The following is a 13,438-nucleotide window of genomic DNA, read 5'->3' as shown; positions in this document are numbered from 1 at the left end:
CAGGTAAAAATGACTTATCCATCTTCTTCACCCTACAGAGGGTAAGCGTATATTTCAGCTCTGGTTTTAAGAAAGCACAGCAGATTTCATATCACTGTACAGGAGAACGAGGGGAAAGCAGTAGATATGGTCTATCTAGACTTTAGTAAGGCTTTTGACACTGTCTGCCCTAACACCCTCACAGACGAGCTCATGAAGTATGGATGCACGAGCAGACAGTGAGGTGAATTGAAACCTGGCCCATAGGGTGGTGATCAGCAGCATGAAGTCTAGTCGGAGGCCAGTGACTAGCGGTATGCCCAGGGGTCAATACCAGGTCCAGTCCTGTTCAACATCTTCATTAATGATCTGGAGGAGGGGGGCAGACCGTACCCTAGGCAAGCTCACAGATGACACCAAACTGGGTGGAGTGGCTGATATACCAGAGGATCATGCTGCCACCCAGAGCACAGCAACCTCACAAAGTTCAACAAGAGGAAGTGCAAAGTCCTGCACCTGGGGAGAAACAATCCCACGCACCGGTATATGCTGGGAACTGCCCAGCTGGAAAGCAGCTCTGCAGAAAAGGACCTCGGAGTCCTGGAGAACACCAGGTTGAACATGAGCCAGCATGTCTTGTGGCAAAGAAGGCGAATGGTATGCTGGGCTGCATTAGACAAAGCATTGCCAGCAGGCTGAGGGAAGCAATCCCTTTATTCAGCACTGGTGAGGCCACACCTGGAGTTCTGCATTCAGTTTTGGGCTCCCCAGGTCAAAGAGACATAGATATACTAGAGAGAGTCCAGCAAAAGGTCACAAAGATGATTAAGGGACTGGAGCATCTCTCCAATGAGGAAAGGCTGTAAGAGCTGGGACTGTTTAGCCTGGGGAAGAGAAGGCTCTGGGGGCATCTTATCAACATACATAAACATCTACAGGGTGTAAAGAGGACGGAGCCAGGCTCTTTCCAGTGGTGCCCAGTGACAGGCCCAGAGATGATGGGCACAAACTCAAACACAGGAGGTTCTGTCTGAACATCAGGAAACACTTTTTTATTCTGAGGGTGACCAAACACTCGCACAGGTTGCCCAGAGAGGCTGCGCAGTCTCCATCTTTGGGAGTTATTCAAAAGCTGTCTGAACACAGCCCTCGGCAACCAGCTCTAGATAGCACTGCTTGAGCAGCGGGGTGATTCTGAGGGGTTTTTGCTTTCAGGATGTGATCTCCACACATTTGACTTGGAGGCATGGCAACAAAAGGACTTTTTTTGCCATTGAAAAGCTAGGAGTTCATGTTTTGCTATAGAATCTCTGTAAGGGCAGTGGCTTAGAAAAAAGTTACACCAAGGAGTCAGAGAAGTGTCTGAGACGTATTATTTGGACATTGAGTAAAAATATCCAGGTGGCAGTACTCTGTATCTCTAGCAGGAACAGAATCCCTCCAGCAAGACCAGGGGACAGCCACCTGTAGGACTTGTGAAATGCAGCATTAGGTTTGCCAGAACTAGATGCCTATGATTAATGATGAATTTCTAGGCTGACTGACTGGTTCTTCTAATTCAAAATCTACTTAGACCCTTTCTTCACATTTATCATTTAAGTGACACTGAAAACATGACCTTCTGAATAATAATTTAAAAAAAAAAAAAATCAACAAATAACCCACAAAAAAACCCCCAACAAACCCACAAAGCACAGCCATAACCTAGCTCAAGAGGAATATAAAGTCAATCACACTTTTTAAATAAGCAAAAACCCAATCCTAAAACAGCTGATGCAGCATGGCCCTTTTCTGGGGGAAAAAAAATGATAATGAAAAGTTTGAGTATAAACAGAAAGAAATCACAGATGGTATGATCCTGACAGGACTAGCACATAGCAGTTACAGCACACCTACATACGTTATTTAGCACAATATCCAGAGGATTTGTTAATAAAGTAGATTTACAGCTACTGGTTGCCTAAATGCCTAGCGGTGTTTCTGTGGAAAAAAAGAGAAAAACACTACAGGAGAATGAGTCAGCCTCAATCTGATGTTATTCTATGATAGTAGACTTCCAAGAATATGGGTCACAGATTCAGGCAATACAAAACAGAAATCTGTTCTCCATTGTAGAATGCATCAAATCATCATTCTCTGTTCCCAGATTCTGTTCAACTGCACAAAGTCCTTGTAGATGCGAAGAATTTCTGTTTAACATTTAGCAGAAAGCTATTTCTTCAGCCAGAAGACCACTAAAAGCTAAACAATTGGATCAACTAACTCAGTTGCGTGCAAGTTCCAAATCTTACAACAATGAAAGCTGCAAGCTATTTAGCTATCTGTCATTTCAGCAAGTGTATGCTTCTGTGATAGCAAAATGCAGATAATGGAAATTTAGAACCCCATGGTTGTCTTCAAGGATACTTGAAAAATATTCCCATGAAATAATGTGAGCCAGTATTATTACTATGTTAAACTACATATGAATGCTAGCTACCAAAATGTAGCTAGGACAGCGTACACTTGTTTGACTAGAATGAGTGAAACTTAAAAGACCACATTTAGACAAGGGGAGGGGAATCATTATTTTTTACTGTCAGACTGTTTACTGTAGTGATTCCACTAAAAAAAAAAATTGCTATCAAAATAAAAATCCAGTCATTGTAAAATCTTAACACCTTTTTGTGTCCCATACTGATATATCGTTAAAGCTCCTTCAAGAGTTAATTAAGAGTCACCAGGGAGGCTGTGTATTTACCAGCACACCAGCTTAGAGCCAGGAGAGTCAGGTTCTGGTCCCAGCTGAGGCTACTGTGGGAACCCAAATCATAATCCCTCCAACCATTCTCCCTTTCATTCTTGCTCTAAGCTTTTGGAAGCCATGACCACTATGTGCAAAGTTGGAGAATGGCCTTTGATTAGAGTATTCAAATGCTACAAAAATATTTTTAAAAGTAAGAACTGTCTTGTTACTAGATACTTTGTGCGTTGGCTGGAGAAAAGCAACAGTATATTTTGTATAAGTGATTTTATTAAAAACAAAGCACAAACAAGACACTGAATTCTAACTGCTTTGCAATAAAGTGCAGCATGCTTATTCACATGCTGAATCAGTTTTAGCAATAGGGAAAGATCATTTAGCGTGTCCAGTCCTTTACTTGCCAAATCCTCCAATTCCAAGGCTTGAAGTCTTCAACAAAAACTCTGATATCGCAGTACTATCCACATGTCACTTTTTCAAACTTGTTAAAAACTGCCTTTTAAATACCATGGACTACCCTCCTTACCCTGCACTGTCTTCTACTGAACATACATCTTTAAAACCTTCCTTTCAGGCACTGCATCTTTGATTTAGATAGGAATGGAATGAGACCTGGCATAGGGAGTAGAGAGCAAGCACCATGCCAGAAAAACAAGCAGCCAAATCGCTTTGTCAGATGCACACTGCAGGCAAAACAACACAAAAAGAAAACCCAGCTTTTGAGGTGCACAGTTCATCACAATACTCTTTTGCATTGCTGAAAAACAGATTCTTTTTTTTTTCCATCTGTCTGTACCACAGCCACAAAACTCCAGGTGCTTCCCCTCAGCATAACTAGTATTTTGGTTCCTCTACAAGAACTCATGAAGCAGTACCATTTTGTACCTCCTGCTTCACATTTTGCCTGCGGCCATGCTATTTCAGGTAACAATCTTGCCAGATATAGATTTTGCACCACAAGAGAAAGAAACAAAGCCTTGACTATTCCAGCAAAGGGCCTGTTTTCCCCCCATGCCCTCCCATCAAGAGCAGGGCAATCCCAGCCAGATTACATTCTGCCTACCCAATGTGCCCCACAATGACAAGATTCTATGATTTATATCGTTGGAATGTTTTATTAAGTATCTTTAAATCTCTGTTCTAGAGACAGATACATTTTGCCAAAGTCAGCAAATTGCATAAATAATGCCTTTAAAAAAAAAAAAAAAAAGAGAAGGAAAACTGCTGTTACTAATGTACTGTGGTCAAAGCTGAAGAAAAGTTTCAACAGCTTAAGAAAGAGATCTTCATTAAAGGTCAGACAACAATAACTCAGTTGCATTAAAAGGAAAACCAATACAAAATGGATTAAAAGCCATAAATCCTCTTTAGAAGAACACTTCTTGATATTTACTAGAAAGAGAAAAAAACCACAGCTATGATTATTTTCAGGCTGGATAGAGAACAGCAAAACTTCATACCATAAATGAAAGAATAAACACTGAGACACATTTAAGAAAATTAATTTTGCAAGATTAACAAGAAATGAAAGTCATACCACACTTATTGAAGGAAGTGACAAACCCCAACGGCTTCAAATGACAACAGAGTAAGGCCTACAGCTCTCATTCAACTGCATTCACAGGGTAAGTACTTTCCAGTTAAGTTTTTGGTAAAAACAGTGTAGTACTGTTCATATTTGTAGTATACTATTCAAATACTGTAGTATTTGTTCATATTAAGTCAATGCCAGACTCTGCACTGGAAGCTTAACTGTGAAATTATAATTTTTAGTAGAATCCAGAGATCCCAGTCAAGATCCATCTCACTGTATCAGAACTACCTATGTATATAAAGAGCTAATCTACTCCAAAGGTGAAAAATGTGAGAGTTTGAGGAAACCTAATGGAGAATAGAGAATGAAACATAATGAAAGACTGTAAGCAAATTTTAAAAATGTTGTTTTAACACAGGCTTGGCTTAAAATAATCAACTACTATTTCTACACAGCATAAAAAAAAAGACAAAAATTACCATCCAGCTTAACTAGAGATGATGGCAAACATGCTGCAGAAAGTAATACCACCAAGCCCTGTGTACAGAGCATGAAGTTTCTTTCTGGACTATTTTCTAATGAACAGACAAACTACAGCTGCATGGGTATAATCACCCTAGATTATTTAAGATATTCCCAACTGTCCACAATACTGATTACTTTTAATAAAATGAAAAAAAAAAACCCCAACAAAAAACCCCCACACCCCCTTGAATGCAGGAGGGGGGTATGCTGAAGACAAATTTCATAAGATTATTGAAGTATCTCTCCAGCAGCCTTCATGCTTTCATCTGTTGAATTACACTACTGTTGTCACAAATTAAATTGGCAGACCTCATGGCTGGCAATAAAGCAACAGCAATAGTGAGAAGTTCCAACACAGTTAATGTCCAAGATACTATTAATCACGTGAATGCATTCTTTAATAAAACACCATAATGTAAAATTAAATCAGAAACACAAGGGACCAAAGCTATTTGGGGGCATCTTTTCTGATAGAAGGTAGTAACCAGTTTAATCAACAAAAGTTGTCCAAAACAAAATTACAGAAAAGACACATTTCATCTCAATTGTGGATGTAAACAATTTGAGAAATCGCCAAGAGACATCTTATGGCATAACACCAACATACTTGGCATTACAAAAACTAGCCAATGAGACAAACCATAAGATGCTACGTTAAAGATCATTTTTAGAACTGCAACAAAATAATCACGCTGGGGTGTGACAAAAGGGTGGCAAACAAATATTCAAAACTTTTCTGTACCAATGTGGATTAGTACTGTAAAACACACTGCACTTTAAAGCACAGCAGCTAAGAAGTGCTGAAAGACAGGGTGAAGCATATTTACCATGAGAAATTCTCCTGACAAGTACTGGCAGTAGCAGTGAGGCTTATAAGAGGAAGACAAAATTTTCAAAGATAGCAAATTCAATAGTTACATCACTCCTGAACTGGAACCAAATTGGCAGTTTTACATAAATGTAGATGACCATCACACCCACCTTACGACTTTCTACTCAGTTTTACAGTATGCTTGAAGCATTCAGAATAGGCAAACTTCATTCCTTTTTATCAGTGAGGTGGTACATGTTCTCTCTCAAATGTAACAAAAAGCTCTTTAAATTGAAACAAAATAGTTAATATTCCTTGGAGGAGAAGAGTAAGAGAAAAGGAAAAGGTGTTGGTTGAAATTGCTTTTTTAAGCACAAAAAGACTAAAAAGTAGAGCACAGAGTTTATTGTCAAAGTAGTTCTATGCTAGAAAGAAAAAAGAATTAAGACCTGCAACCTGGATAATTATTGCTGTAATGGATTAACTAGTGCTGTGATCATCCTCATTTAAACTGACAGGCTTACAGTTTTGGACAAAATACACGTGCCCCTTAAAAATTACATTTGCACACTTATTTCAATATTTTTTCTCCTAATCGTTCTTCCCAATTTAAAAGTCTCTAACCAGTACAACTACGCCATGTCCCCGTGTTTTCTCTGGGGCACACACAGATGTCAACTACTGCAGTCTTCTATGTGAACTTGTTACTAACAGCCAAATCCTTAGCGGACTTTACTGAAATCAAGCTTAAAAAAAAAGTTTGTGCAACTAAAAAGCACAAATAGTTTTTGTATATGGTTTTCTTCTGCATAAGTGCCTGTTGAGTTCATGCAGGGGAAGACAAAACAGCAGCTTTTACAGGGAGCATATTCCAAATTTAAATACCTAGATTGCTGTTAGTGTAATCACTACAATGAAGGATACCTTGAAACCCCTTCTCTTCCTTTATGCAATTTCCAAATACATACTACCATCTATTTCATTTAAGTCACGAACAATTAACCGTGTCATAACTGTAAAAAGGCAGATACAACACACTGCAGAGCTTGCCATGCTTAGGTACATCCTTGATTGTTTTTCTCAACTGTTAAGTAATTTTTCACATAAATGTAACCCTGAACAGTTATCTACTTAAACTTTAGACAGTTTAAGAAAAAAGTGTCATACCCTTTACATCTATTTTATGGTTTAATTACACATTTTTGACAAGCAACTTGTTACAAAAGTATCCTACATGACAACTATAACATTTAATAAATACATAACTATACCAAAATTACCTTAAAAGTATGTTATTGATCACAGATTTTAACTTTTAACAAGAATTAGCACATAAATGTCGTTGACTGATACCTTACTGTTCTTAGAATTAAAAGTTTTCTGACATCCCTGACTTGCATTGCCAACCTTAAAATATGGCTATTAATATCTTATTCCATTAATCTTATTTTACCATTGGTCTAACAACAAATATGCTCAAACCTCACAGATAATTTGAGAAGGAAAAAAGAGGCAACATTTGTGCCCCAATTACTATTTTACTAAATTCCTTGTGACAGGTCACAACCACCCTCAGCCTGGATCACATTCACTGTACAGTTTCACATTACAGTAGCCAAAATAAACTTGCTGCTTTCAAAATGGAAGGAACTCAATGCTGCTTCCTCTTCTCCATTCTTCATTCCCAACTCTCCCTCCTGCAGCACTTTTCAAAACCCTCCCTTTTTCATCCATCTACTCTGATGCTTACTCAACCAGGAGATAAACCAGTTCAACTTCCTAATCCACAAAACTCTACTGACTTCACTTTACCAGGGTTAGCTTTACATCATTTTAGCAAATTAAGTCAGTTTAGTGTGGGATCAGACACTTTAAGTTAGCTCAAGGTAAGAAGTGAGGAAAACAAACCTCTCCCCTTCAGAAGAGAGCAATTACTTTGACTTACAAAATCTCAGGAAAAGTTTCAGCAAGAACATTCACAGACAATTACATACATACTCTCTAAAAAGCAGTGTCTGGGGCATAGCAAACAACTGTAACCAGAAGAGGACCCTGGCAGAGCAAAGTCCAAAATGGCCTACACTAGTCTCTGTATAAGTAACCTTTCACATTCAACCAGATATGAAATGATGCTTATGTGAAAGTTCTGACGTTTGACTTCCCAAATTATCATCCTTAAATAACAATACTGAAATAAGACCAAATCTTAATCCATTGTTGCTCAATGTATAGATCCTATAATGGTCTGTATAACCACAGTGGTGGTGCAAACTGTTTGACATAGCTAAAATGTTTTATTCTTAAAAAAAAAAGTGTTTCCAACTAAGAGTCTGATGATAATAACAATGCCCTGACAGCCATGCCATTCCCTCACTCTCTTCTAAAAGAAGTAAATTTAAATTTTTTTATGCTTTCAAGAAATTAATCCTAAAAACAAAGTCAATGCTTCTCCCGTTACTAAAGTCTCATGAAGCAACTGCAACTCAGGGAATTAAAGTACTACATCAGCAATGGCTTCCCTGTAATTAAACCATCCATTCCTGTTTGAGGCAGGCTAACTTCACTTCAGCTAAAGTAGATTAGGAAACAGTTTAAAGCGCATCAAAATAAATCACTTGAGCTAAAAGAAGTACTGCATTATCTGCACATAACTTGCAGGTTTTCTATTTAAGAACAAGTCAGCCAATCCCTTCTTTCCCCAACTTTGAGCAGGAATGCAGATTACACGTGAGTAACAGCAAGGAAGCCCATGCTCGGGCTGCCTTCCTCTCCACAAGAGGACAGGTAGTCCCCCAGCATGCCTGTGGACATGGAAGAGGGAGTTCAGGACTAAGCAAACACTTGCATTTTCAGGACCTCTCTCTTCCTCTCCATGCGTGGCTCCCACAGACATGTAGGGCCAGGACACCAGCTCCACATCCCGGCTGGCTCCTTGCACAGAATCATACCACACCCTACGCCAGCTCCTTCCAGCAACATCTGCTTGGGATTTTTCAAAGATTTGCTCATCAGTAAATGCAAAGGGGAAGGGGGGGGGGAGGTATGCGTGTAACAAAATCTGCCAGAGTAACAGCCCACATATCCACTGATCACTTGCCTATTACCTTGAAGTGATGTTTTCACATACATAAACTATGAGATACACAGGCACAGACTAAGAGGGTAGGTTCTCGCTAGGTACTTTTTCCATGGAAATAGATTATCAGAGGGTGTAAACAATGTGGTACATGTAAAGTATACTAGTTAATTTTTCAGTTCAGGCATGGCCTAAAGTAGGGAATATTCAAATAATAAAGGCATTGAATATATTATTAAGGAAAAACAAACTCACGTAACAGCAAGACAATCCTTTTCACCCGAAAGCTGACTGTACATAAATACTCACTGAAGCTTCAAAGAAACTTTTCTTGGTCACATTACTTGTTTCAAGAGTTTACTGCAAGAAAACTTACTACACACCACTTTCTTAACACTCATCTTAAATTCAGAATACCCTCTATTTAACCAAATTTGTTATATCTTATCTTCAACAGGAGAGAAAAAAAGCACATTAACCTTGCGTCAATGACCATTCCAAAAACGACATCTTACTCTACGCTAGGACTTAAATGGCTCAGCTGACACAGATTTTCTCTGCATAAGGTAAAAACAGAAGCAAAGCCTTGAGACAAATCCCATCCCTGAAGGTTCATGTACAGAAAGCCATTCACATAAGGTGAAAGACTCCCCTTTCCATTCTACAGAGTAGCAAGTTAAACTGCTCCTGTGAAGTTTCATAATAGCCAAGAAATGGTTATTTGTCATGGTTACACCCACTTCGTAACCCAACATAAAATTAGTAATTCTTCTTAGCATATTTCTTAAGATTGACTTATCCATGAAATTGTTTGTCAAACTTCCTTCATAAAGCCTCCAACCCTGAAACATACATAAACAGGTGGATAATCAACAAAATATATCTAACACCCACTGCAACAGAAGCTGGGCATCTCTTTTTCAAAGATTAAGGCCACTAATTATTACATCTCAAATACTTTATGAAGTTGTTCCTCAAACTGCAGGCCATACCCAATTTTTCTCCCATTAAACTTTTCATATTAAGTTTGCAGAAAGCAAATTGCTTGGGGGAAAAATTCCAAGTTACCTATCTTCCTAAATAAACTTACCAGAAAAAGCTTAATTACCTCAGTTCATCCTAAACAAAAGTTTAGCCTACTATCCATTTAAAAAAATAATACTAATACAACTGCAAAAGTAAATATAACCTTGTCCTCAATAAGCTTTCTTCAGTGCAACTAGCTTCCACACATCTGAGTGAATACCATGAACAAGCCAACACCACTTCAACTTATTTGAGGGAGGTCTAATAACTACCATCAAGGTACAACATTAACTAGCGTTTTTGAAAATACTAGTTAAAGAAGTACTTTCAGATGATGAGTAGGCATGCTTAGGAGCCTTCCCAATTATTTGTGGTTCTACGGTTACTTTTTCCTTTTTTCTTCAAAGTGTTTTACCATTCTCCAGTTTCTGCACAAATAAGAGGGATAACAAATTACACAGAAAACCTAATAAAAACTGTAAAACAGTGTGACACAAACTGCACCAACCTGGAAAAAACCCTACCTTCTCACACCTTACCACCTTCGCACATCTATACTGACTATTTAGCATAATGTCTCAAATACTTTATTATAAAAATTCAAAACTGTCATATATCCTGAACACACAGGGGCTGCATCAATAAATCCCTTGTGGTTTAAAATGTGGTTGTTCCTTAGATGCAGAACACAGATCTCTTACTGAAAGCAATACAATTGATCATGTCCTACGTACACTACAAATGAAAGCATACAATACAGAATTATGGTCCCAAAATCAGATTTGAGAGCAACTATCATTCAGAATGCAGACAGAAAAAACACTAACTTAGGCTACTGACCACTGCAGCACAGACTCAAAAAATCCTACAGTGTGGGAGAAGAAACATCATAGAGATATGAGATCTTCCAAAATCCTAACTTCTATGAGTATGTATATGAGACTTTATTCAGCCATCTAGATCCTGATCTATATCGACAGAACAGTAATAAGCAGCAATGCTACTGATAAAATTGAACTGGCATTTCCAGCACATATGTGCCCTATTTATGAATCATTCTGATTTTACTGCATTACAAGTTCTGATACACAGCTACCACACTTCTAGTAAAATTATATTTATGAAGTGCAAATTTATGACTTGCAGCTCAGATGAAGGAGCCACTTGATTTTTCAGAATAAGTCACTACTTAATAGCACTTCTGCAGCTTTCTCCATATATTAATTACCACACATTATGAAGCTTCCTGTATCAAAAAGAAGTTGTAAGAGCTGCTGCTGTGGTAATAAGGGGGAAAAAAAGAAAAAGAAAAGAAAAAAAAAGAAAAATTAGGAAGCATTATGAAGACTGAAGGTGCATCATATTTAACATCAATAAGTTGACAAAACAGGTGACACTAAAGAAAAAACAGATGAGTTCTCTCACTCTAAGCAAAGTGTGATAATTACATGATAAATGTTTGCCACAGGCCTACCAACATTAAAAAAAAAAAAAAGAAAAAGAAAAACCACTGGGGTCCTTTCAAGTTCAAAGTCCTAGCTCCTGCTCTAAATCAAAACAGTGCAATGAAGAAGTATAAGTCCTAGTACAGCATCACCGCTTAGAGTTTGCCACTCTAAAGGAAGATGTATGCAAAATTTGAACATATTACTGTGGAGAAAGCCACTCAACCCCTTAGGAATGGGTAGGCCTGCTAGGATTATTAGGTTAAAGAAAAAAAAAAACACTTCACACTAACACATTTCAGGTTTCGGACTTATTTTATCATTAGAAGTTTCTTTTCCCTGTTTAAGGGCAGGGATGATGCAGTTTGGCAGAAATTTTATCTTTACGATGGCCTATTTTCCTCATCATAAGCCCTCAAATCTCAGCTGTATTTAAGAGAGGCATCTCAGCAAAGACTGGGCTAGGAAAAGTGATAAACAATAGCTACAAACAATAGCTAAGTGAGCTGGACCCTGACCAAGTCTGAAACCTGGTAAGGTCAAAACCAGAAGAATATAGCCAAGAGCCCATATTTTTTAAGATTTATAAATATTTAAATAATAATTACAAAAAATAAATAACATTTATCTATAGCATAAAAAATATGTAGGTTTCGATCCAGTAATGATCAAATATCTCGATTTATTCACACATAAATTTATAATAAATTAAAGATGAAAAGTTACATGTTTCTTAAGAATTTTTATGTAAAAGAGCACAAGTAAAATTTACAAGCTATAACACATACCATTAGCGATTGCTACGTTAGATATATTTGACAGCCACACAGTATGCTGTCAAATACACGTCAAGCAGGGAAGAAAATTCAGTTCACTGATTCATTTTCTCCTATGCATTCTAGTTTCTCCCCAGCCTGCAATTTCTCTCCCCCAATCCAACATAAAGTTAGCTACGACGATTCCAAGCAGACTGTGCTTCTGTTCTAGCTGTCATTCCCATCCCAGCCAAGCCGCACACAATCAGTAATCTGGAGATCGGGCCTCCTTTTTGTATTTAAAAAAAAAAAAAAATTGTATGTACGAAGGGGAACGCGGAGCACACTGGCGGTACGTGCTCGTGTAACGTCCCTGGCATACATCGCTCCCATCATTCTCTCACACACACCGCGATCCCCCATCTGCATTGTCTGCCTCGATCCATCTCTGATTAATATGGACACATTCTCGCTCCTCCTCGTCCTCGGCCAGGGAACCTCGGGAACCCACTTCCTCGGGCGGACGCCGGGACTCCCCTGGCAGGCCGAAGTCCCCGCCGGACCCGCAAAGGGGCGGCGGGCCCGGCGGCGAAGGTCACGGCCCCCCCCCTCCCCCTCCCTCGGGGGGCAAAGTTTACGGCGGCGGCCGCCCGGAGAGGCCGGGTGCGTGCGGCGCGGCCCGCACCGCTCCTGGCCGCCGACCGCGGCGAGAGGAAGGTGCCGGGGCCCTGCGGTGCGGCTGCGGGACGGCGGCAAGGGGGAGGGGAAGGGGGGGAAGGGTGTCGGGACGTCCCCCGCGGCCAGCGCTGCCCTCTCCCCCGGGGCGCCCCCGCCGCACCGCGCTCCGGCCGGCCGCCACCGGCCCCTCCCCTCACCCACAGGGGGCCGAGCCGCGCCAGGCCGGCCCCTCCCCTCCGCCCCCCGCCGCACGGCCTGCCCCTCACCGGTCATTGAGCTGGTCCTCGGTGCCCGGCAGCGGGTGCACCACGAAGTGGATCGAGGTCATGTTCCGCGCCGCCGCCGCTGCCCCCCTCGGCGGAGGGAGGCGGGCGGGCGGGGGCCGGGCACACAATGGGGGCGGGGGGGCGGCGGGGGAGGGGGCGCTCGGCCTCCGTCCCTCCCCCGGGGCCGCTCGTGGCCGCCGGCGAAGTCCTCGGCTCACCCGCCGCGGAGCGCGAGGAAGAAGGAGCCCGCCGCAACGGCGCCGGGAGGAGGCTCAGCCCGCACCGCACTCACACACGCGCCGCCATCTTAACTTCCAGCGGGCCCTTCTCTCTCCCTCCCTCCGTGCGCCGCGCCGGGGAGGGCGGGGCGGTGGCGCGCGGCCGCGGTGTAAGCCTCGCGCTGACTGGCGCGCGCGCCGCCGCGCGGCGCCCCTTCACTAAGCACGCCGCCGATTGGTCGGGGAGGCCCCGCGGAGCGCGGTGACGTCATACGCGAGGGACGTAAAAGACCACGTGCCCCTAAGAGTAACTCCTGGGCGGGGGTGGGGTGGTGCGCGCGCGGTTCCCTGAGGTGCCGGAGGGGGCCCCTCCCCTGCGGCC

At 41.3% G+C, this 13,438-nt stretch overlaps 1 protein-coding gene across 9 annotated transcripts in view; it reads right to left on the bottom strand.

The window, feature by feature from the left end:
* UBR5 (ubiquitin protein ligase E3 component n-recognin 5) overlaps window positions 1-13,187 on the bottom strand; it is a 91,437-nt gene extending 78,250 nt beyond the window's left edge. For all 9 annotated transcript variants that reach the window (XM_054815121.1, XM_054815123.1, XM_054815122.1 and 6 more), the window contains exon 1: window positions 12,839-13,187. In XM_054815121.1, the coding sequence (XP_054671096.1) occupies window positions 12,839-12,900 (62 nt within the window). In that variant the 5' untranslated portion in view covers window positions 12,901-13,187. The remainder of the gene's footprint in view (window positions 1-12,838) is intronic.
* Window positions 13,188-13,438: the final 251 nt, after the last annotated feature.

This window comes from Grus americana, chromosome 2 (assembly GCF_028858705.1).
Source record: "Grus americana isolate bGruAme1 chromosome 2, bGruAme1.mat, whole genome shotgun sequence".
NCBI classification, from domain to species: domain Eukaryota; kingdom Metazoa; phylum Chordata; class Aves; order Gruiformes; family Gruidae; genus Grus; species Grus americana.
Note: the sequence above shows the minus strand (reverse complement) of the source record. Positions and strands in the feature narration are given on the sequence as shown.